General features: G+C 30.6%; 2 protein-coding genes across 3 annotated transcripts; both read right to left on the bottom strand.

Moving 5' to 3' along the window:
- Positions 1–5,589: 5,589 nt before the first annotated feature.
- Positions 5,590–9,282, bottom strand: LOC112741495 (wall-associated receptor kinase-like 10). 2 transcript variants are annotated; one of them, XM_025790507.2, is made up of 4 exons: positions 8,972–9,282; positions 8,153–8,759; positions 8,023–8,067; positions 5,590–6,936 (listed from the first exon to the last, which is right to left on the bottom strand). In XM_025790507.2, the coding sequence occupies exons 1-4, from the start codon at positions 9,236–9,238 to the stop codon at positions 5,729–5,731; spliced, it is 2,127 nt and encodes a 708-aa protein (XP_025646292.1). In that variant the 5' UTR covers positions 9,239–9,282; the 3' UTR covers positions 5,590–5,728. The 2 variants fall into 2 exon arrangements, with proteins under 2 accessions (XP_025646292.1, XP_072069860.1); XM_072213759.1 differs by having other exon boundaries at positions 8,153–8,754; positions 8,972–9,277.
- Positions 9,283–18,408: 9,126 nt separating this feature from the next.
- LOC112741493 (berberine bridge enzyme-like 21) lies at positions 18,409–20,084 on the bottom strand. Its single transcript, XM_025790506.3, has one exon. It carries the CDS (start codon positions 20,079–20,081, stop codon positions 18,492–18,494), a length of 1,590 nt encoding a protein of 529 aa, XP_025646291.1. The 5' UTR covers positions 20,082–20,084; the 3' UTR covers positions 18,409–18,491.
- Positions 20,085–21,230: the final 1,146 nt, after the last annotated feature.

Here is a 21,230-nt window from a genome sequence, read left to right as displayed (position 1 = left end):
TCTGTCACAGGAGAGCAGATCTCTGCCACAGAAGAGCAGAGGGCAAAGATAAAGTTTTAAAAGACTGTCTGCCATAGGAGAGCGGATGCAACCTTGTTTGAGCCTTAGCGCCAAATGTATAGTGGGGACGCCCACACACTGAGAACTGTTTTCCAGATGTAAGCACATTGAAAGTCACATTGTATGCGGCCTAGTCGTAAGACTTATAAGCACACGGTATGCATCTGGAAAGCCTTATCTGGGACTGATGCTCGGGTAATGTCGGGAGCGGGTAGGCAACTGACACATGAGCTCATGGTTTGTGATAGGACTAGACATGCATCATTCTTGTTTGCGCATATTTATTTGTGATTGTTTTTTCTATAATTATGTGTGCTTGTGATTGGATTCTATGTTCTGTAATTGCTGAGTTGGATTGTACTTTGTTGACTGTTGTTATTTACTGAGAACATAATAAAACAAACTTAACTAACTACCCTGACCCTATTAAGAACTCCCCAGTTCTTATCCCCTATCTCCACCCCTTTCAGCTACAGGTACGAAGGTTTAGTGCGGGGCTACAGGAGCATAGAAGATTATTTTCACAAGTTGAGTTGTTAGAATTTATTTTTTCCTCGTCGTTTCTTATTTTAGTTTTTAGAGGGGTAGGACTTGTAATTGAGGCTCTTTAAAATAAGTCTATGTATATAAAGTTATGTGGATATATATACTTTATTATTAAGTGGTTTAAAATAAAGTCTCCTTTCGTTTTCCTAATAAGAGTTTCCGTTTGTATTCACAAAGGCTCAATATTAAATAAACATAGTATATAATTAAAGGAATAGAGGTAACTAGCGCTCGAACTTTTAGTGCGATCATGAGGTGCTAAAAGTTAGGGTGTTACAGGATGCTTAAACCAGAAGCAGAGGCAACTACCAGCAGTGGCGCCAGCAAGGAACGACTCTGATGGCAGCACACAGCTCGACAGTGACCTCCCTCCCCAACAACGGCAACAGCAACGATAGCTCACACCACCGGTACCCCTCTTCCCGGTGGCAAGATCTCTCTCTCTCTCTCTCTCTCTCTCTCTCTCTCTCTCTCTCTCTCTCTCTCTCTCTCTCTCTCTCTCTCTCTCTCTCTCTCTCTCTCTCTCTCTCTCTCTCCGGCCTCCTCGGCGGCACAATAGTTCGACGACGGCAAGGCTGGCTTCAACGACGGTGGCTAGGGCTCCAGTAGTGACGGTGATAGAACCTCCTTTGTTCACCATGCCTCTCTTCTGCGTGTTCTCTTCTCTCTGCTCAGGATCCCCTCAGCGAAGCAACGGTCCTCCATGTGCAACCACCACTTGCAGCACCACGACAACAGCGTGGCCCTAACTAGTTTCGTCCTCCTTCCCCACCCCCTTCTTCCTTTCTTCTCTCTCTCTGTTTTTCCTCTCTCTTTTGCCTCTTTTCATTTTCAGTCGCGTGTGTGTGTTAGGAGAGAGTTAGGGTTTGGTTTGGAAAAAAGGGGAGTAAGGGTATTGTAGGGATTTTACAGTAACTCAGCAACCTTTGTCTGAGTTTGGTTTCCAGTGCCATAACCTCTGTAAGCAACCTCTGTCTTATAGGTGCGACTCTCTTGAGCCGATGTATGAAAACATAACCTCTGTAAGCAGCCTCGGTCTTACAGGTGAGGCTCTCTCTGGCCTATGTATGTATTGATAACCTTTGTAAGCAACCTCCATCTTACAGGTGCGACCATCCTTTGGATTGGCCGATGTATCTCTGGAAAGAAAATCTCGGTGGAATCACCAACATATCTCTACTCGTTTTCATTAGGTAAGCAATCATCTCTGCTTATCTCCTTTTCGTTTTGTTCTTTCTTTCTTTCTTTTCTTCTCTATTCTCTACTCTCCTATGGCAGAGGTTCTTTAGATTCTTTTAATCTTTTGGCTCTCGGCTCTCCTATGGCAGAGGTTCTTTAATATTTTTCTTTCCTTTCCTTTTCTTTTCTTTTTTCTTCTTTTCTTTCCTATTATTTCATAATATAAATTATCTCCGCATTATTCCCTCGTCTCTCTCTAAATGTCTAATGGAAAAGAATTATAAAATTCTTTAATTAAGTCTGCGTTCTTTAAAGCTTTTAAAATTATTCTGCATGCTTGTTTTCTCATTAATATTACACATTATAATATTCTTACAAAATAATATCTTTGATAAATCCTAATTTTAAAAATGATTTATTTTAATATAAATGAGTAATTTTAAAGAAGTATTTAAAATAATATTAATCTTCTTTTAAAACTTAGTTTATAAAATCTTATTTTTAAGCTTTTACTCATTACTTTCTAAATCACGAACTTTTTAATATTCTATTTTTAACCTCAATATTTTATAAAATCATATTTGAAACCCTCATTTACTTTCATATTTATAAAAATAACCCTGAACTTTTATAAAATACCTATTTTTATTCTCGTACTTTATTTATTACCCAAAATACCTGAAAACTTATATAATTACAAATTGTACCTCGATTTTTATATACAAATACAATGTTACCCTTCAAAAATAAAGTTTAAATATTAATCTTCCTCTTATACCAAAATCGAAACCCATAGCCCTTCCCTTTCAAAATATTACTTGTATTTTAATCCGTTTTTGAGTCTCTTGATTATCGATTTTTCTCAACTTTTAATTTAATCTTTCAACCACCAAATCTCTTCAATTTTCTCAAAATACCACATCACAATAGTCCCAAAACCATTAAAACAACCACAGCTGAGCTGTTCCTCATAGCCAAACCAACAAATCACAAGCAACAACAATAATTCAATATAAACTCATTCAAACTCAAATAATAATTTCCTTTCCATATAAAAGTTAATTCTATAGGAATGACATTACCATAAAACGTAATGTATATAAATACTATTTCTCATGGTTATCAAATTCAGTTCGATTTGTTCGGTTCGATCGAAACCCCAATCATTTGGTCATTTAGTCAAATCGAGCCACTCGTCGAACGGTTTAAACAGTGAACCCGGTAAAAATTGGTTTGACCCAACTGAGTTCTATGAAAACAGTGATCCGAACTGGTTCAAGTAACCTGACTCGGGTTATGTTTTTTTTTTTCAAAAATAAAAACGGTGTCGTTCTCTCCCTTAATTACACTCCCTTGCGCGGTGCCCTAACCCAGAACCAAAACCCATCTCACTTCTCTATTCTCTCACCACTCTCTCCCTTAAGCTTGTCGCCACCTCCAGCTCGTCGTTGCCTCAAGCTCGCGTCGCCGCCTCAAGCTCGTTGCAAGCTCTGCAGCACTCTGTCATAGTTTGTAAGCTCATGCTCATCTTCCTGCTTCGGCCATCAATACTTCCTCCACCGTGAGTCAGGGTTTAGGGTTTCAACTTTGGTCCAGGTCTTCCATCAATGCTTGCTTCGTCTCTCTGCCCAGGTGAGTTTCAGCTTTGAGCCTGTTAGTCCTCTTTCAATTTCATTGCTGTAAATTATTAGTACATGTTAAATTTGTTGTTGAAAGTTGAGTTTGTTACTGAAATTATGATTTAGCTAATGTTGATTTGCTGTAAATCATATTTGGAGAATTGGAGTTTTTTTTTTGCTGTCTGAAAGATGTCATAGTTTAAGTTTTTATTGTTTCCTGAAAGTTATCATCATAGTTATCATAGCTGAATTTGTTGCTAGAACTCTAGAAGTAGAATTTGTTGTCAGCTATAAGTTGAATTTGATGCTAAACATATCATAAATGTGATTGTTGCTAGAAGTAGAATTTGTTGCTAGATAACTGAGTTGAGTTGAAAAATGGTCTCTCAGTTAGATAGATCGTGAAGAATGCATTTCTTAATGGCGATTTGAAAAAGAAAGTCTATACGAAACCACCTCCGGGTTATCCTTGTCCTTCTAGCAAAGTCTGTCTCCTTCACAAGGCACTTTATGGTCTTAAACAAGCTCCTCGTGAATGGTTTGACAAGTTCAGCACCACTATATGCAATCTCGGTTTCATTTGCAGCCCTCATGAGAATGCTCTCTTTATTCGTAAAAGTGAACGTAGAGTTGTTCTTCTGCTTTTGTATGTTGATGACATGATCATTACTAAAGATGATGTTGATGGTATCTCTGATCTTAAAGCCTTCCTTCACCATACTTTTGAGATGAAAGATCTTGATTCTCTCAGTTATTTTCTTGGTCTCGAGGTCATATCCACAGATGATTGGCTGATGGCATCTATCTCTCTCAAGCTAAGTATGCTTCATATCTTCTTGCTAGCGCCGGGATAACAAATAGTCACACTAAGTCTACTCCCCTTGAGCCTAATGTTCAATATACCCCTATGGATGGTACTGTTTTGAATAATCGTACTCTTTATCGACAGTTAATTGGAGGTATCGTCTACTTGACTGTCATCCGACCAGACATCGCCTATCCCGTTCATGTACTTAGCCAGTTCTCGTCAGCTCCTCGTACTACTCGCTATGCGGCAGTTCTTCGCATTCTTCGCTACATCAAAGGCACCCTATTTCATGGACTTTATTTTTCTGCCTATTTATCTTTGTTCCTTCAGCCGTACTCAGATGCTGATTGGGCTGGTGATCCCACTGATTGTCGTTCTACTACTGGTTATTGTTTGTTTCTTGGCAACACTCTCATTTCTTGGCGAGCTAAGAAGCAAACGTTCACTGCTTGATCAAAAACAGAAGCTGAATACCGTGCTCTTGCTGACACCACTGCTGAGGTTGTCTCGATTTGTTGGCTTCTTGCAGATTTGGGTGCTCCTCAGTCATCTCCAACCGATGTCTTTTGTGACAATTGCAGTGCTATTCAGATTGCGCATAATGATGTATTTTATGAACGCACCAAACACATTGAGATTGATTGTCACTTTGTCCAGCAACGTCTCCTTATTGATGTTGTTCGCCTCGTCGCTGTTGGAACTCTGGATCAAACTGCTGATATCTTCACGAAGGTTCATCATCCTACTCGTTTCCGGACTCTAGTATCCAAACTCAAGATGGTATCCTTAGCTCCCACTTGAGTTTAAGGGAGGATGTTAAAGAATAAATTAGAATCAATTTAGATTAATTAATATCGTTTATATTTAATTTATATAAAATATCTGTATATTAATTATAGGATTGTATGTTTTTATTGCTTTGATTCTTGTAGCACCTATATATACCCCTATGTATTATTGTACCTTTGGATTCACTCAATATAATACAGTCTTCAGATTACTCTCTTATCTCTAACAGTGATATAAATTATATAATCTATATTCCATTTCACATTAAGCCATATATTCATTATATTAATATGTATTTATTTTTTAACGTACCGGAATAAACACCTTAAATGAAACTTTAATAACATGTGAGAAATTATTGAATTTTCCTACAAAGATTTTGCACCTAAATGACTAAAATTAGATTTTAAAGTTCTATGAATCTTTTCATTAATAGAACGTTTATATAATAAGTATTTTATAAAGCGTTATGAGTCCAGTTATATATGTTTTGCTCCTCACCATGAATTTTTAGCTAGGATGCATCATCCGACTAATCTAAATTCCTTCAAAATGGAAAAAAAAAATTAGAAACAAAAACGAAAAATCTTAAAAAGAAAAAACACACGTTGAGGAATCTTCAATTCGTACATGTAAAGTTTCTAAAACATAAATGTGTATAACTCTAGTAAGACGAATACTAAATTCAAGACAACATAATATATGTACACTATAAGAACAACTCCAATTATTTGATTGTAAGAATAGGCATAATCTCGGAGAGTTCCCTGCTGCTACTTGTAGTAGTGTGCAATGTTTCTGACACATTAGAATATCCATCCCATAGTTGATTGTCTTCATTTCTATCAAGCTCAATTTCTTCAAACTTTTCTTGTGCCGAACCACCCTTCCAATAATCCAATCTTCTAATCTCTTCTAATTCCAAGGTAACTTCTTTCATAGTAGGCCTTTTTCTCCCGTTCAACTCTAAACACCTATATGCAAGATTAGCCACTGCAATTATATGTTCTTTCTCTCCCTCCTTCAACACTCTTTTGTCAACAATGTCAAATACCCGATTCTCTTCCATACACACAACAAAAAACGAAGCTAGACCCCTCACTTCGTCCGATCTTATCGACGATATTGCCTTCTGTCCGGTTAAAAGTTCGACAAGCACTACTCCAAAACTATAAACATCGCTCTTATCAGTAAACTGACTAGTTTGAAAGTATTCGGGATCTAAATAACCAAAAGTTCCTTGAACTACCGTAGTGAGATGAGTAACTTCAGCAGAAACTATTCTAGAGGTTCCAAAATCTGCCACTTTTGCCCTGTACTTTTCATCCAATAGTATGTTTGTTGATTTGATATCTCTGTGATAAATGGGTTGAGAAGCAATGGAGTGTAAGTAAAAAAGTGCTCCTGCAATCTCACTCGCAATTCTCAATCTCATGTCCCATGTCATTGGTAAATCCTCATTTTGTTCATGAAGATGTTCATAAAGGTTACCATTGGGAATAAACTCATAAACGAGCAAAGGAACTTCATCCTCCAAACAACACCCTAATAACTTAACCACATTTCTATGGTTAATTTGATTAAGAACAACGAATTCATTGATGAATTCTGCAGTGTTTCCTTGGACTTTGAACTTTTTAACTGCAACGATTTTGCCATCTACTAGCATTCCCTTGTAAACGGTACCTTGACCTCCTTTTCCAAGAACTCTGTTTAGATTGAAGTTGTCAGTGGCATTTTCTAATTCTTTTAAGGTGAAGAGAACAACTTTGTCAACATTTTCTTCGCCTGAAGACAACTTTTGTTTTAACAACAAACCGCCATTTTTCTTGAAGAACTTTTCCTTGCGTTTCTTTATTATTCTCTTCCTTATAAGTTTGTACAACAACCATCCACCAAGGAGTAAAATGACTGACCCAAGACTTGATGAAACTCCTGCATACATCTCAATGAAATACCAAATTAATTTTTGAACCATATTTAATCTGTCAATTTGTATGTCCAATTTCACAATGGAGATACACTAACTACTAGAATCTTTCAAATTACCAACAAATTTTATTTAGTTTACCGACAGAAATTGCTGTTAATGATTGAAATAATGATTGATAAAATTTATTACAAGTGACATCAAATTTTAAAATCAGTCACTAATAACAATATTCATCGTTAATGAGATGCTGAAGTCATTGATTTTTTAGCTATATAATGAAAAAATAAATAATAACTTGTTTTTGACTAACGACAAATAACGTGAAAGATTTATTTTGCAATGAATAAAATCTGTCAAATAATGAGAAAATTTTCTTTTTTGATCCATTTATACTCTCTCTATTGAATTTGGATCCTCTAAATTTTGAATTTTTACTTTATAGAGTAAAATGTGATCTCTCACCATTGATTTCATAGGTGGGACCAAGAAAAAATATGAAAGAGAAACTATTTAAGGGTGAGAGATCACACTTTATCCTCTAAAGTAAAATTTAAAATTTAGAGGATCTAGGTATTTTTTAAGTTTAGCTATAGACATTGGTGGGTAATGACGGAAACAAAATTCGTCCCTAAAAGTGGCATCAAATTTTTTGGTCGCCAATTTTTTTCATATTCCTATAGAAAATAATTCTCAAACATAAAAGATTTATTTTGTGGGACAAAATTCGTCAATAATAGCCCAAAGAAATTCATTGTTTTTAATCCATTTATTATTGAATGTATGACTATATCCATGTAATGGCAGTTTTTAATTCCTCAATGCCATTCATCATTAATTTATGAGCACTATATATGAATGAAAAACATTCATATATAAACATATAGGGTGAATGTTATGGTGTCTAAAATGTGGTGCCTATTTACTAAAAAGAGTTAAAAATTAGTATTTAATTTAAAAGATATAAAAATAAATAATTTTTAAAAATTTAAAATTTACTACAAAAAAAAATTAGACAAAATTTAGATACCAAGTCATAGGTACTATAGAATTGGCCAACATATAGAAGTATATAAGGTAGATACACGTACCTACTATAGCCCATTTGGATCCATTTTCTTTACCGGATGCCACAGCTGAAATATAGCAAAGATGTAAATATAATTATTCATTTTAGAAATAAGAGTTAGAATATTTAATTTGTCCATAGCATCATCGTACCGTTGCAACCCCCTTGAATGTAGGGATTGCCATCGTAACCATCCAAGCAGCGACACCTAAAACCAGAGGTAGTGTTGGTTGGAGACGCAAGACTCGAAGCGTCACAACGAGCATGAGAAGAAGAAGAGAGTGTTGAATTATTGATCCCCATATCATACCCAACCTCCCACTCAAGAACAGCAGGAACATCAACCATGTTTACTACGTTACTAAGTTTCTGAATCCCCAAACCATAACTCTGAAGCCAAGCATCACTCACAATCATGGCATAGCTACACATGTTGCTCTCACTTCCATCTCCAATATCCCTTATTGTTGCGTTGTACTCCCAAACATGCATAGGCAGTGAAGTCTCACAGCAGTATCTCCCATGGCAACCGTCGTTCTCGAATTCAACATTTCCAACCGCTTCGTCGTCGTCGCAGATGGACACGCAACCGCCAACCGTTGAACCGTTGGAACGCAAGAACCCTAGTTTGTTGCAACCAATGGCCATGAATTTGTCATATTCTTGGGAATACACGTAAGGGCTTCCTTTTAGGTTTATGAAAGCGTTTTTGCTTTGGCAGCTATAGTAGATTGGGTTCTTGATCTCCACCGTACTAATCTATGTCACACATACAAAAATCATAAAAATAATAATTTAGTTATACTTATCAAATCATTTAACGGTTTTAATTATTAATAAAAATAATTTTATATAAATTTTCACAAATAATTAATTCGTATAAATATGTTCGAATAATTGTAAATGTATCAAAATTAAATTCATAAAAAAGTAATTGAATTTATCAAAAATAAAGATATGGGTATGCTTACGTTTACATAAATTTGTGTGACCTCAAGATTGAATGATGCAAGGTAAGGCTTGTGATTTTTGCACTCTATCTCGAAAAATTTGTGAGCATAGCAATTGGAGTCGTTCATCCCAAAAGGGTAAGCGATGTCAACGTTCCCACATGTGGAAACACAACCAGGTTTTGCTATGGTTGGGTCTTTTGCACATGCCAATAACAATGGATATATGGATATTATCATCAAAATGATGATATGAGAATAGTAGTGAAATGCAGATTGAAGAATCATGGCTTGTGGTAATATGTGTGCATCTATATTATCTATCTTAATAGAAACTAGCCGGATACATGTGTAAGCTCCGAATTATATAACCTTTGGCACCATGACCTAGCTTGCTTAAGTTTCCGCGTTGATAAGTCAACTAAGCTTATATATTTTAAAATATATAGTTTACCACTTCAATCGATTAAAGCGGTTTGAAATCAAACTCCTCTTATTTTATGTTGCCTGAGATTTGGACTAATTCGAATTGAATGGCTTGACCAAATTGACTACGTCATGGTACCAAAAAACACAATAACAAGGTGGGTTATGTTGTGGCGGGTCCCGAAACATATTAATATGAAATTCCTGTACCTGTACACCAAACTTCTGGTTAGGCGATGACTGATTGTGAAAAACACATTTTATATAGTTAAATGCTATGGTATCTTTAATATTGTGTCTAACTTATTAAAAAGGACAAATAAATATTATTTAATAAATTTTTTATATTTTATTTTTATTTTTAATATTTTATTTTTTAAAAATAAATTAAAAAATTTAAACACCACAACAAAAACATCATAAAATTCACCTTTTATATATTGGTACACCAAATAAACCCTCATCAGCTCAGCATCTCATAAAAACCTTTTTTTCTTCTACTTTGTGACATGTGAAGGCTGGATTTTTTCTGTTTTTTTTTTAATTATTTGATAAAATATAATTTTTTATTATTTAATATTTTCTATCATATTTTTTTATTTTACTTAAAGAATTGAAAAAAAAAATAAAAAGATCTATTTTATTGGAGTATCGACTATTAATTTTTAGTTCTATTTGAATTTACCTTTCTTTTTGTATAAGAATTAGGATAAAAGATTTTAATATAACTTTAAAATTGGTATTTTCTATTAAAATGGGCCAAGCAATAAGTAAAAATACATATATTTGGGCCTATTCTTTTTTAAAATTTGCCAAACAAAATCATATTAAAACTAACACTTAACACAATTCACAAGTTACAAAATGCAACCATTAATGTAAGGTGCTTTTGGCATGTTGCAAAAAGTATAATTCTTTTTTAACCTATTTCGTAGGTTGCGAAAAAAAAATTATTGGTCTTTTATGCTTTTTGCAAATTGCGAAAAACTACTACCCCACCACAAATACTTAAATCTCACCCAATACTAGTGCATTACAACAATGTTCTTTCCATATAAAAGTTAATTTTACAGGAATGACACTGACCACAAAACCATGCAAATACTATTTGTGTTAGGTCAAATGGTTGACTATTTCGAAGTTAGTTAATTAAATTTTTTTTATCAGATGAATTAGACAGTCTCTAATCCTAGGTATTATTCATGTATTACACATTTACACAACACACTTACACACTACATGAATTTATTTAAGGGTTTATTTTCTTTTCATAGGACTTGAACTCGGATGCAGCTTCTTGTGAGGCAGCAGATTCTGCTACTAGCTCCAAGTCTCGGCTGCATTTAAAACTCCTAGCTTGCAAAATGGAGAGAAACATGATTGGAGATAGCTAGGCCCATGATCACTTGATAGCCCAAAAACAGAAAAATTGCAAATGTCAGCAGCTTGATGATTATTTTATCAAAAAAGTGAATGGCATCATCAAAGGCAAAATAACACTTAAGTGTGCGTAAAGGGTATATCCGTATATCCCATGGAAGATGCTTTAATTCGCTCCACTACTTATTATCACACTACCCAACATGTTCCCCTCACTAGAGCACTATCATCATTCTATTTTGCTCTTGTCACCAACTGATGATGCACCTTCCTTGTTTTTTTCTTCCAAAATAATGAATCTCAATTTTAGATCCTCCTGCTGGGAGGATAACGGTGTTTTCAACAACAACAACAACAAGAATAACAGCTATGGCTTCAAGAGAGAAGAAAGTGCATCATATATGTTATTAGCAACCTAGTTTTAAGCCTTGACCTACAAGGGCAACTACTCATCCTTTGGCAATGTTATTCCATATCACATATATATCAACAAAAATGTTACTGTGTAAGCAACCTTTATTTTGTTTTTGATGTCGTACTTCTTGTTTTGTCGCAATTTATGTTGCTTCTCACGATGAAACATATGTGTTTTCAATAAATATATATATATATATATATATATATATATATATATTAATCTCTGGTGGATTTTAACGTTATTTAATTTCTTCTTCTGCTTTTCATACACGGGTTTGATGAATTGAACTCTGCCTTAGCTTGTTTGTTTGTTTAATTTAGTTTATTTCCAGATACATATCTATCTTAGGTCTGAGTAATAATGACGGCCATCATCCCTTTATATTGTATATAAATTATTAAATTATTATAGTGTATGATTCTATTCCATATATATACATTTACCACACGTACGCTGTATATATATAAGTATAATATATGATTTGTTGTTATTTATTAATTATTATGTCAGCAATTAGCGATTTGTTCAGTTGTCCATTCGTTCGTTTATTTTAATAAAAGAATATACTAGTCTTGTTAAAAGTAAAAGCAAAGGTAGATCGATATTCAACGGAAGAAAAGGGACATTAGATAGCTAGATAGCTAGTGTACTTAGTTACGTTGATAAGAATTGTAAGTCTCTCTATTGAGATGATAATCAATCATATTGCTGTGTTTTGGTAAGTTAAGTATATATAAGACTTGGATAAATATATTCTGGAATGGAAGTCTAATATAATTATAGGACTTATGCTTAAATGGCTACTATAGCTTGGGAGAAGATGGTGATGCTACTCTTGAACTTTTCTATATGTTCATGTAATTTACTTCCGAAGACAAAATTCTCTCTTCATACCTACAGTATATGTATATAGGAGGCATTCATACTTGTTTGAATTGAGAATTATATAAAATAAATAGATCTATGAAACACAACTTTTGCTTTTAGAATATATATGTATGCATATAACATTTTATTTTGCAATTATATTTTCGTTCCACAAAAATGTATGTGAAGTAGCTAGATGGATCTTTGAGGATTTCAAATCCAAAGTTACCGTGTTAAAAGCTTGAAACATATTCTCCAAAAATGCAGGTTCGAGTCTTTCGTACTAACTTCTTGTGAGTTCCTTTATTTAGTGATAGCTAAGTGCCCAGTTAAGTTATATTGAGTTAAAAAAAAAAAAAAAACAGACACTCAGATAAAAATATTTAAAATATTTTTAAATAAAAATATTTGATTTCGTCTATTAAATATATTATCATATATTAAATTTTTGATACATGATATAGACTAAAAGTATTGCTATATTAATTAAAATCATTCCTTGAGTTTTGATATCAATTTTTTAGTTTGTTTAAAATTTACATTTTTAACACAAATTTTATTAGAGGATTGTTTTATCTTTTTATTATTTTTTATAAATTTTATAATATTATTTTTTTTACCTTCATTTCATTATTACTTTGATATTTTTTATTTTTTACAAATTTAATAATATTTTTACAAGTTAAATTTTTATTTATAATTCTTTTAATAATTTTTTTATTTTTGAAGATCCATATTTTAATTTAGGACAATTTATATAAATAAATTATTTTTATCTCAAATTTACTCAATTGCATTGTTTCAAATATGAAGAAGCAAATACATTGTTTCATATATCTATAAAAACCGCTACGCGGTTTACCGAAACACATAATCCGCTATAACCAGCAGCGGATTACGTGCGAATGGGGGAACACAGAAACCGCTAAAGGCGGTCGCGGTTTCTGTTTGTTGATGCTTGGCCATAAACCGTTACTGTAAATAGCGGTTTATGTGTATTGGGACACGTGCCTAAACCGCTGGAGGCAGCAGCGGTTTACGTTGAGTATATATTTTTTGCAATCATATGATTTATATGGATAAAAAATGAAGTAATTTTTAAAGAAAAAGGTATACTTTAGTAAATTTTTTACTAAAAATAAATTATTTTATTATTCATGAGTTTTAGATGGGATGAAGATAAAAAAAATTAGTCTTAATTTATATATTTTAGTACTTTGTGAGTACTCACTCTTTGATTTGCTATTTAGTCTCATCTTAATAATAAATACAAATAAAAAATTATTACATACATATTTATATTTTCTATTTTATTCATCAAAATTAGGACAAAAAACTAAAATAAGCCAAGGTGAGTATTTATTTACACAAATCCGCCAAAAGCCAAATCTGATTCATATATCAACCAAAACACGTATATATGTAGTTCGAATCAGGTAAGTTCGAACTGTATTTACATATAATTCGAATCATGTTGATTCAAATTATACACAATTGCACACACACTAATTCGAATCAACCTGATTCGAATTACACCCATGCACACGTTCCCAAGTAATTCGAATTGGACTGATTCGAATTATTCATGGTATAATTTGAATTATACTGTTAAAAAATTAATAATTTATTAAAAAAAATTTATTAAAAAAATTACTAAAAAATTAAAAAAATATATATTTAATTTCATACATTAAAAAAAAAGCTAACAAAATATTTAATTACGAGACTTTTTTAAAATATTAATGAGCTATCAATTCGAATTTCATACAATACTCTTTTGTCCATTTTTAATAGCTCAGGAATATTTTTTAAAAATTTTTTTTAATAAATTTATTTAAATTATACTACAAAAAATATTTTATTCTATGAAAAACAATTTTTAAAAAAATGGCTTAAAAAATGGTAGGAGTACTATAAAAATTTGTAATGTTCTAATGACTTAGGTAAATACATGCATGTACTCAAATTTTAAATAAAATACTCTACATAGTCAATAACAATTTAGAAATTAAAGAAAATATTTTATTCCATATAAAATAATTAAAAAATATATTTTATTCTATACAGAATAATTTTAAAAAAATGGCTTAAAAGATGTTATGAGTATTATAAAAGTTTGTAAATACATGATAAAAATATATTTTCTTTAATTTCTAAATTATTATTGACTATGTAGAGTATTTCTTTAATGTCCTACGTCATTAGGACATTACAAATTTTTATAGTACATTAAAGAAATACTCTACATAGTCAATAATAATTTTTAAGCCATTTTTTTAAAATTATTCTGTATAGAATAAAATATATTTTTTAATTGTTTTGTATGGAATAAAATATTTTCTTTAATTTCTAAATTGTTATTGACTATGTAGAGTATTTTATTTAAAATTTGAGTACATGCATGTATTTACCTAAGTCATTAGAACATTACAAATTTTTATAGTACTCCTAACATTTTTTAAGCCATTTTTTTAAAAATTATTTTGCATAGAATAAAATATTTTTTATAGTATAATTTAAATAAATTTATTAAAAAAATTTTTAAAAAAATATTCCTGAATTATTAAAAATGGACAAAAGAGTATTATATAGAATTTGAATTGATAGCTCATTAATATTTTAAAGAAGTCTCGTAATTAAATATTTTGTTAGCTTTTTTTTAATGTATGAAATTAAATATATATATATTTTAATTTTTTAGTAATTTTTTAATAAATTATTAATTTTTTAACAGTATAATTCAAATTATACCATGAATAATTCGAATCAGTCCAATTCGAATTACTTGAGAACGTGTGCATGGGTGTAATTCGAATCAGGTTGATTCGAATTAGTGTATGTGTGCAATTGTGTATAATTCGAATCAACATGATTCGAATTATATGTAAATACAGTTCGAGCTTACCTATTCGAACTACATATATACATGTTTTGGTTGATATATGAATTTGGTTTTGGCGAATTTGTGTAAATAAATACTCACCTTGGCTTATTTTAGTTTTTTACCTTTAAAATTATGATGCTATCACTATTATTTATCCAATCAATCAACTATAAAATACAAATAGTTTTTATTTTTTAAAATCTTAGAAAATATAAATGCAATGACCTTTTAAGTTATATGGCTAAAGTTTAAAGATGATTTTTTAAATACATATTAATTGATAAAATTTTATATTCTTATGAATTATTTTTATAAATTAAAAATAATAAAATTACCAATATCTATCAGAATAATTATACCTCTCTATCAACATAGATTTAATAAATATATAAAAATTTATATTTTAAAATTTAAAATTTAAAATTTAAACTTAATTTTATTTTAATTTTTTAAATATTTAAATAAAATATAATTTTAACAAAAGGCTTCTACAATTACAAAAAATACATATTATTTGGTCTTGGTTTATAAATTTTAAAAGAGATGAGAATAAAAAAAATTAGTCTTAATTTATATAATTTAATATTTTGAGTATTGTATTTTTTTATTTGTAATTTGATCTCACTTTTAATAATAAATACAAATAAAAAATTTATTACATGCATATTTATATTTTTTAAATTATACTGTGAAATGATAAATTAAATTTTTTTATTTATGATATTATTTAAATAGTATATACCATTAATTATTTGTTTTGTAATTATTTTTTAGATAAATATTAGTTTTACTATTTGTTTTCATACTCAACGTAAATCGCTGCTGCCTCTCGCGGTTTATGGCCAAGCATCAATAAATAGAAACCGCGACAGCCTCTATCGGTTTCTGTGTTTCCCCATTCACATGTAATCCGCTGCTGGTTATAGCGGATTATGTGTTTTGGTAAACCGCTACTGGCAGTAGCAGTTTCTATAAATATATGAAACAATATATTTGCGTCTTCATATTTGTAACAATGTAATTGCGTAAATTTGAGGGGCAAACAATTTATTTATGTAAATTGTCCTTTAATTTATCAATTTTTATTGATAATTGTTATATTTTTAGTCTAATAATTCTTATTTATTTTTTAATTTTTTGAATAAAATTATTTTATATTGATCTAAAAAATTCAATATCATTTAAATTAATATTAGTTAGAATTATTAATTTTTTGCCTATTAATTTAGATAATTTATTTTTGAGAAAATTTCACTCTCCTCCCCTATGAGATACTAAAATGACACTTTCCTCGCCCTCTATTTTATAAATGTACATTCCCCTCCCTTCTAACTTTTAAAAAATCTACTCTTTAATTCCTTTTAAACTTTTTGTGTTAACTAATGTTAACTTTATCCATTTTTTAAGAAAAAATAAATTATTTTAAAAAAAAATATCCATTAGCAAAAATTTTATTTTTTATCATTAAATTTTGCTTACTAAAATATCCTCTAATAAATTATTCTTTTATTGATTAAATTGTATTTTTTTAAAAATTTAATAATTATATTATTTTTTCTAAAATACCCTTCAATAATTTTTTAATTATTAAATTATAATTTTACCAAAATTTTTGTTAACGATTTTTTTATATTTTACTATTAATTTTTCGATATCTATATATATTATTTTAACATTAAATAAAAAATTTTAGTAAGATTATTTTTCAATATCAATATATATTAATTGTCATATATATTAACAGTGGTAAAATTTTTTTATTTAATGTTAAAATAATATATATTGATATTAAAAAATTAATAGTGAAATATAAAAATAATTGTTAACAAAAATTTTGGTAAAATCACAATTTAATAATTAAAAAATTATTGAAGGGTAGGTATCTTAAAAAAATAATTTAATTATTAATTTTTAAAAGTATTTTAATAAAAATACAATTTAATCAATAAAAAATAATTTATTAAAAGATATTTTGGTAAGCAAAATTTAATGTTAAAAATAAAATTTTTGTTAATGGATATTTTTTCAAAAAATATTTTTTTTTTAAAAAATATAGATAAAGTTAATATTAGTTAACACAAAATTTAAAATGGATTAAAGAGGAGATTTTTTAAAAGTTTGAAGGAAAAGAAATATATATTTATAAAATAGAGGAGAGGAGAGTATCATTTTAACATCTTGTAGGAGAGAGAAGTAGAATTTTGTCTTTATTTTTTTAACTTTAAATTTATTTGTGGATTTAATTTTATTCATAGTTTACTTTTTTATTATTTAGTAGTGACCTAAAAGAATGCCACATGTTCTTGATATGCTGCGCTGATCGATGCCAAACTTACTTAATTCTTCCCAAAAAAAAAAAAAAAAAAAGTAAATTGATTTCAGTTTTTCTGAAAAAAAAAAAGATTCTTGCTTCTATAAAACCTATCTGTGTGCTCTAGGTTTTTTTATTGTTCTGTCAACTTTATTATAATCGTGACTTTGCTTTGTCTTGTATAGTTAAGGTTGAAGATAGTTTGTGTCTTTATGGTGGTCAAGATTTTTTAATTAGTTTTGCAATTACCTTAATTAGAGAGGTAAGTATATATTTGTCTTGACTTGGCATTGAAAAATGATATTTTAAATTTAAAAAATTAAAAATATTAAGTGTATATAAAAAATTAATCACTAAACCAATTATCATGTATTTATATATGAATATATATTGTTTAAATTATTTTTTGTAATATAATTCTAAATTTATAAAGACACTTCATTGGGTTGTCGTATTTGTACGAGACATATTTTAGATACGACATTTATCGATATTCGTCCGATACGCGTATTTGTTGTATCCAACCATATCTTAATGAAAAAAATAAAAATTGCTTCTTTAAACACACTTGAACATACTTAAATACTATCACGCATTAGCATGTCTAAATTTATTCTTAAATATTTTATATAATTAAAATAAAATATTAAAAATTAATTTATATTTTAATATCAATAAAATATTAAAATATTATTACGATTTATTTAAAAAATACTTTATTTTATATATATATATATGTCCTCCGTCCTGTATTTTATATATATAAAAATTGGTATCTGTATTTGTGTGTTGGTGTATTCCAAGTCATATTGTGTATATATTTCAGAATGCACATGCATCATAAGTCAAAGTCCTCGAAATAATTTTTTTTTTTAAACCTGCTCACTACTGTGATTAAGTGCCATAATTAATACAGCTGAACGTTATTGTTAGGAGGAGCATGGAGAAGAAGTAATTAAATCCTTGGAACCGATGAAACAATGTTGAAATTTATTAATTAATATAACTTATGTATAAATGTAATTGAAAAAATAAGAACGAATAAAAAATGAAGTCTTGTATCTCATTTACTAACCACATTTGAATTATTCAAACATCAAAATAAGTACATCATGCAATAGTCATAAATAGTTAAATACCAATAGATGAAGCATTATCCACATGGAATAATTATTAATATCTAACACAGAATTAAGAGCATCATTAGCTACTATGCTATGCTCTAAATTTCCATCCCTAGCTAGCAAATTAACTACTAGTGGTTGTTTGGAAGAATCGGAATACTCTGCTCATTCCTGAAAAAGTTATCAGGATCAACCGCAGTCTTAATCTTCACCAGCCTCTCAAAGTTTCCATTGAAGTACTTGGCCCCATAGACCTTCCCTTCTTCATAAGAATTCTTTCCAAATGTATTGATTCCAATGTCAAGGTCTCTATAATTCAAGAACGCACTTCTTGGATTCTTGGACACAAATGGAGTCATGTAACTATACAAGCTCCTAGTCTCATTAACAAAATTCTCAGCCGCGGCAGGAGATGAATCATTCCAATTCACAGAATACTGAATCTTGAACAAGTTCCCGGCACGGTGAGGGAAAGCGGTGGCGTCCGCCGGAATCTCAGCCATCTTCCCGCCGTAAGGATTGAACGCAAGCGCAACCTTCCCCAGCTCAATAATCTTCTTCGCTATCCCCTCCAACGCTTCTTTGGAGATCGGAACCTGAACATAATCGGATTTTCTCTTGAGGAAACCAGCTGTATTGAGACGCCGATTCAGAATAATCTCCGGCTTAACACCGATCTTGTAATCATCGGGATTATTCAACCAAATCGCCGACTCAATCCAACTCATTTCAATGCAATTCTGTTTCTCGAGACCAAGAAGAGGAAACTTTTTCTTCAATATCGAAACTGCCTCGTCAGCACCACCGAGAAAAAACGCTACAATACTGGCTTTAACCGTTTTGTTGGAAGGGAGCAAGAGAAGCCGAAGGAAAAACCTATCATCAATGGTTGGAGCAACTTGCTGCCACTGAACGGCAAGATCTGTTGCATTCTGTTCCAACGTCCTTTCCACGCGAAAAACGGTTACATTTTCAGTTACAGGAACTAACTTAACTGTATACGACAAAACTACACCAAAACTCGCTCCGCCGCCGCCTCTAATAGCCCAAAAAAGATCCTCCCCCATCGCCTTTCTATTAAGAATTCTACCCTTAACATCAACGATTTTCGCGTCGATTACATTATCAACGGATAAACCGTATTTTCTCAACATGGCACCGTAGCCTCCTCCGCTTATGTGGCCACCAACGCCAAGAGTGGTGCACAATCCAGCAGGGAAGCCATGGATTTTGCTATTTTTCCATATATTATAGTAAAGTTCTCCGAGCGTGGCTCCGGCTTGAACCGTGGCAACTTGTTTTCCAATGTCGACGGTTATTTGCCGGAGATTGGACATGTCAAGAACGAAGTAGGGTTGTTGGGATCGGGAGACATACGAAAGGCCTTCGTAGTCATGGCCGCCGCTTCGGATCCTGATTTGGAGGCCAATCCTCTTGGCGCAGAGAACTGCAGCTTGAACGTCGGATTCTTGAAGGGGTGTGATGATGAGCAATGGCTTTGGTGTTGTAGTTGTGTTCCACCTAGCGTTGCGTATGTAGTTTTCCAGAACTGTGGGGAAAGAAGCGTTGTTGTTGCGGTAGAGTATGTTGGAGAGTGTGCCTGAGAGGCAGGAGGGTGATGGTGGTGTTGGTGTTGGTGATGCCAAACAAGAAGAAAGGGTTAGTAGAACAAGAGAAGCTGCAAAGAAAAAACATGAAGGAGAAGCTGGTTTTTCTGCCATGGATGGGTTTGTGTGCGGAGATTGAAATTTTGGTGTTGGTAATGGCACGCTTTTATTCGCAAACAAAATCCGTTATCCTTTACTAATAATGATACTTTAACATATTATCATGCATTCATAGTTTTTTTTTTTTTTTTTTTTTTGATAATTAAACTGTCATAAATAATCATTAGAAATGTTAGTAACTTAATCTGATTTGGTTGAATTTCTATTTAGAGAATTAGTTTTTATTTTTAATTTTAAGATTGGAATATATTTTTCTCCGTGAGGGTTTGTCTTACCTTATTAGTTATGAAGAAATCTTCTAAATGAGCAAATCATGCAAATACATTAGGAATGCTAGGGTCATTAATTTTAGTATTTTGTAACTATTAATTGGCCATCAATAATATTTTTAATGGTGTGAAATTATATTTAATGGTAGGAGATCATTCACTTTTGTTTTAATAATTAAGTGCTAGCCAAAAAACACAAAAATTACTGACCCTAAATTTTTTCCAAATACATTTTTGCTGGTGTCTAAACCTTCTTTTCACGTTCATAGCAAATCTTCCATAAATTAAATTAAATCGTTCCTCATATCATACCATATATATATATATATATACTATAGAATTTAATTTTCATGAATTATCAATATAATTTACAAAATAACTTTAATTAATCGAATGGTTAACTCACTCATCTATACAAATAAATATTGAGAATTTGAATTTTATTTTGTACATACAATAATTTATTAGCTAACAACAAACTTTTAAATAAAATTTTGATTAGCAACAGATTAATTCTTAATTTATTGATTATAAATAAAAAGTTATTTAAACACATAAATTTAATTAAATAATTGTTTAAAATTTTATATACTATCAATACATTAAAATTAAATTCTTATTATATTTTATTTGACAAAACGCATTTTGGTGTTAGTCTTCGTATGTCTCTCCTCCTTGTCATTTAAGAAAAATATTAAATCTTAATTATAATATTTATCAATAATTACGAGATTTTTTGTAAGGCATATTTCATGCGATTTGTTAATAATTAATGATTAATGATTAATAAAATTAATTATTATTCAAACCTATTAATATCATTAATAATATTATAAAATTTTATGTAATTAATATTAATTAGTGTATGTATCCA

The sequence above is a fragment of the Arachis hypogaea genome, chromosome 14 (genome assembly GCF_003086295.3).
Source record: "Arachis hypogaea cultivar Tifrunner chromosome 14, arahy.Tifrunner.gnm2.J5K5, whole genome shotgun sequence".
Lineage (NCBI taxonomy): Eukaryota > Viridiplantae > Streptophyta > Magnoliopsida > Fabales > Fabaceae > Arachis > Arachis hypogaea.
Note: the sequence above shows the minus strand (reverse complement) of the source record. Positions and strands in the feature narration are given on the sequence as shown.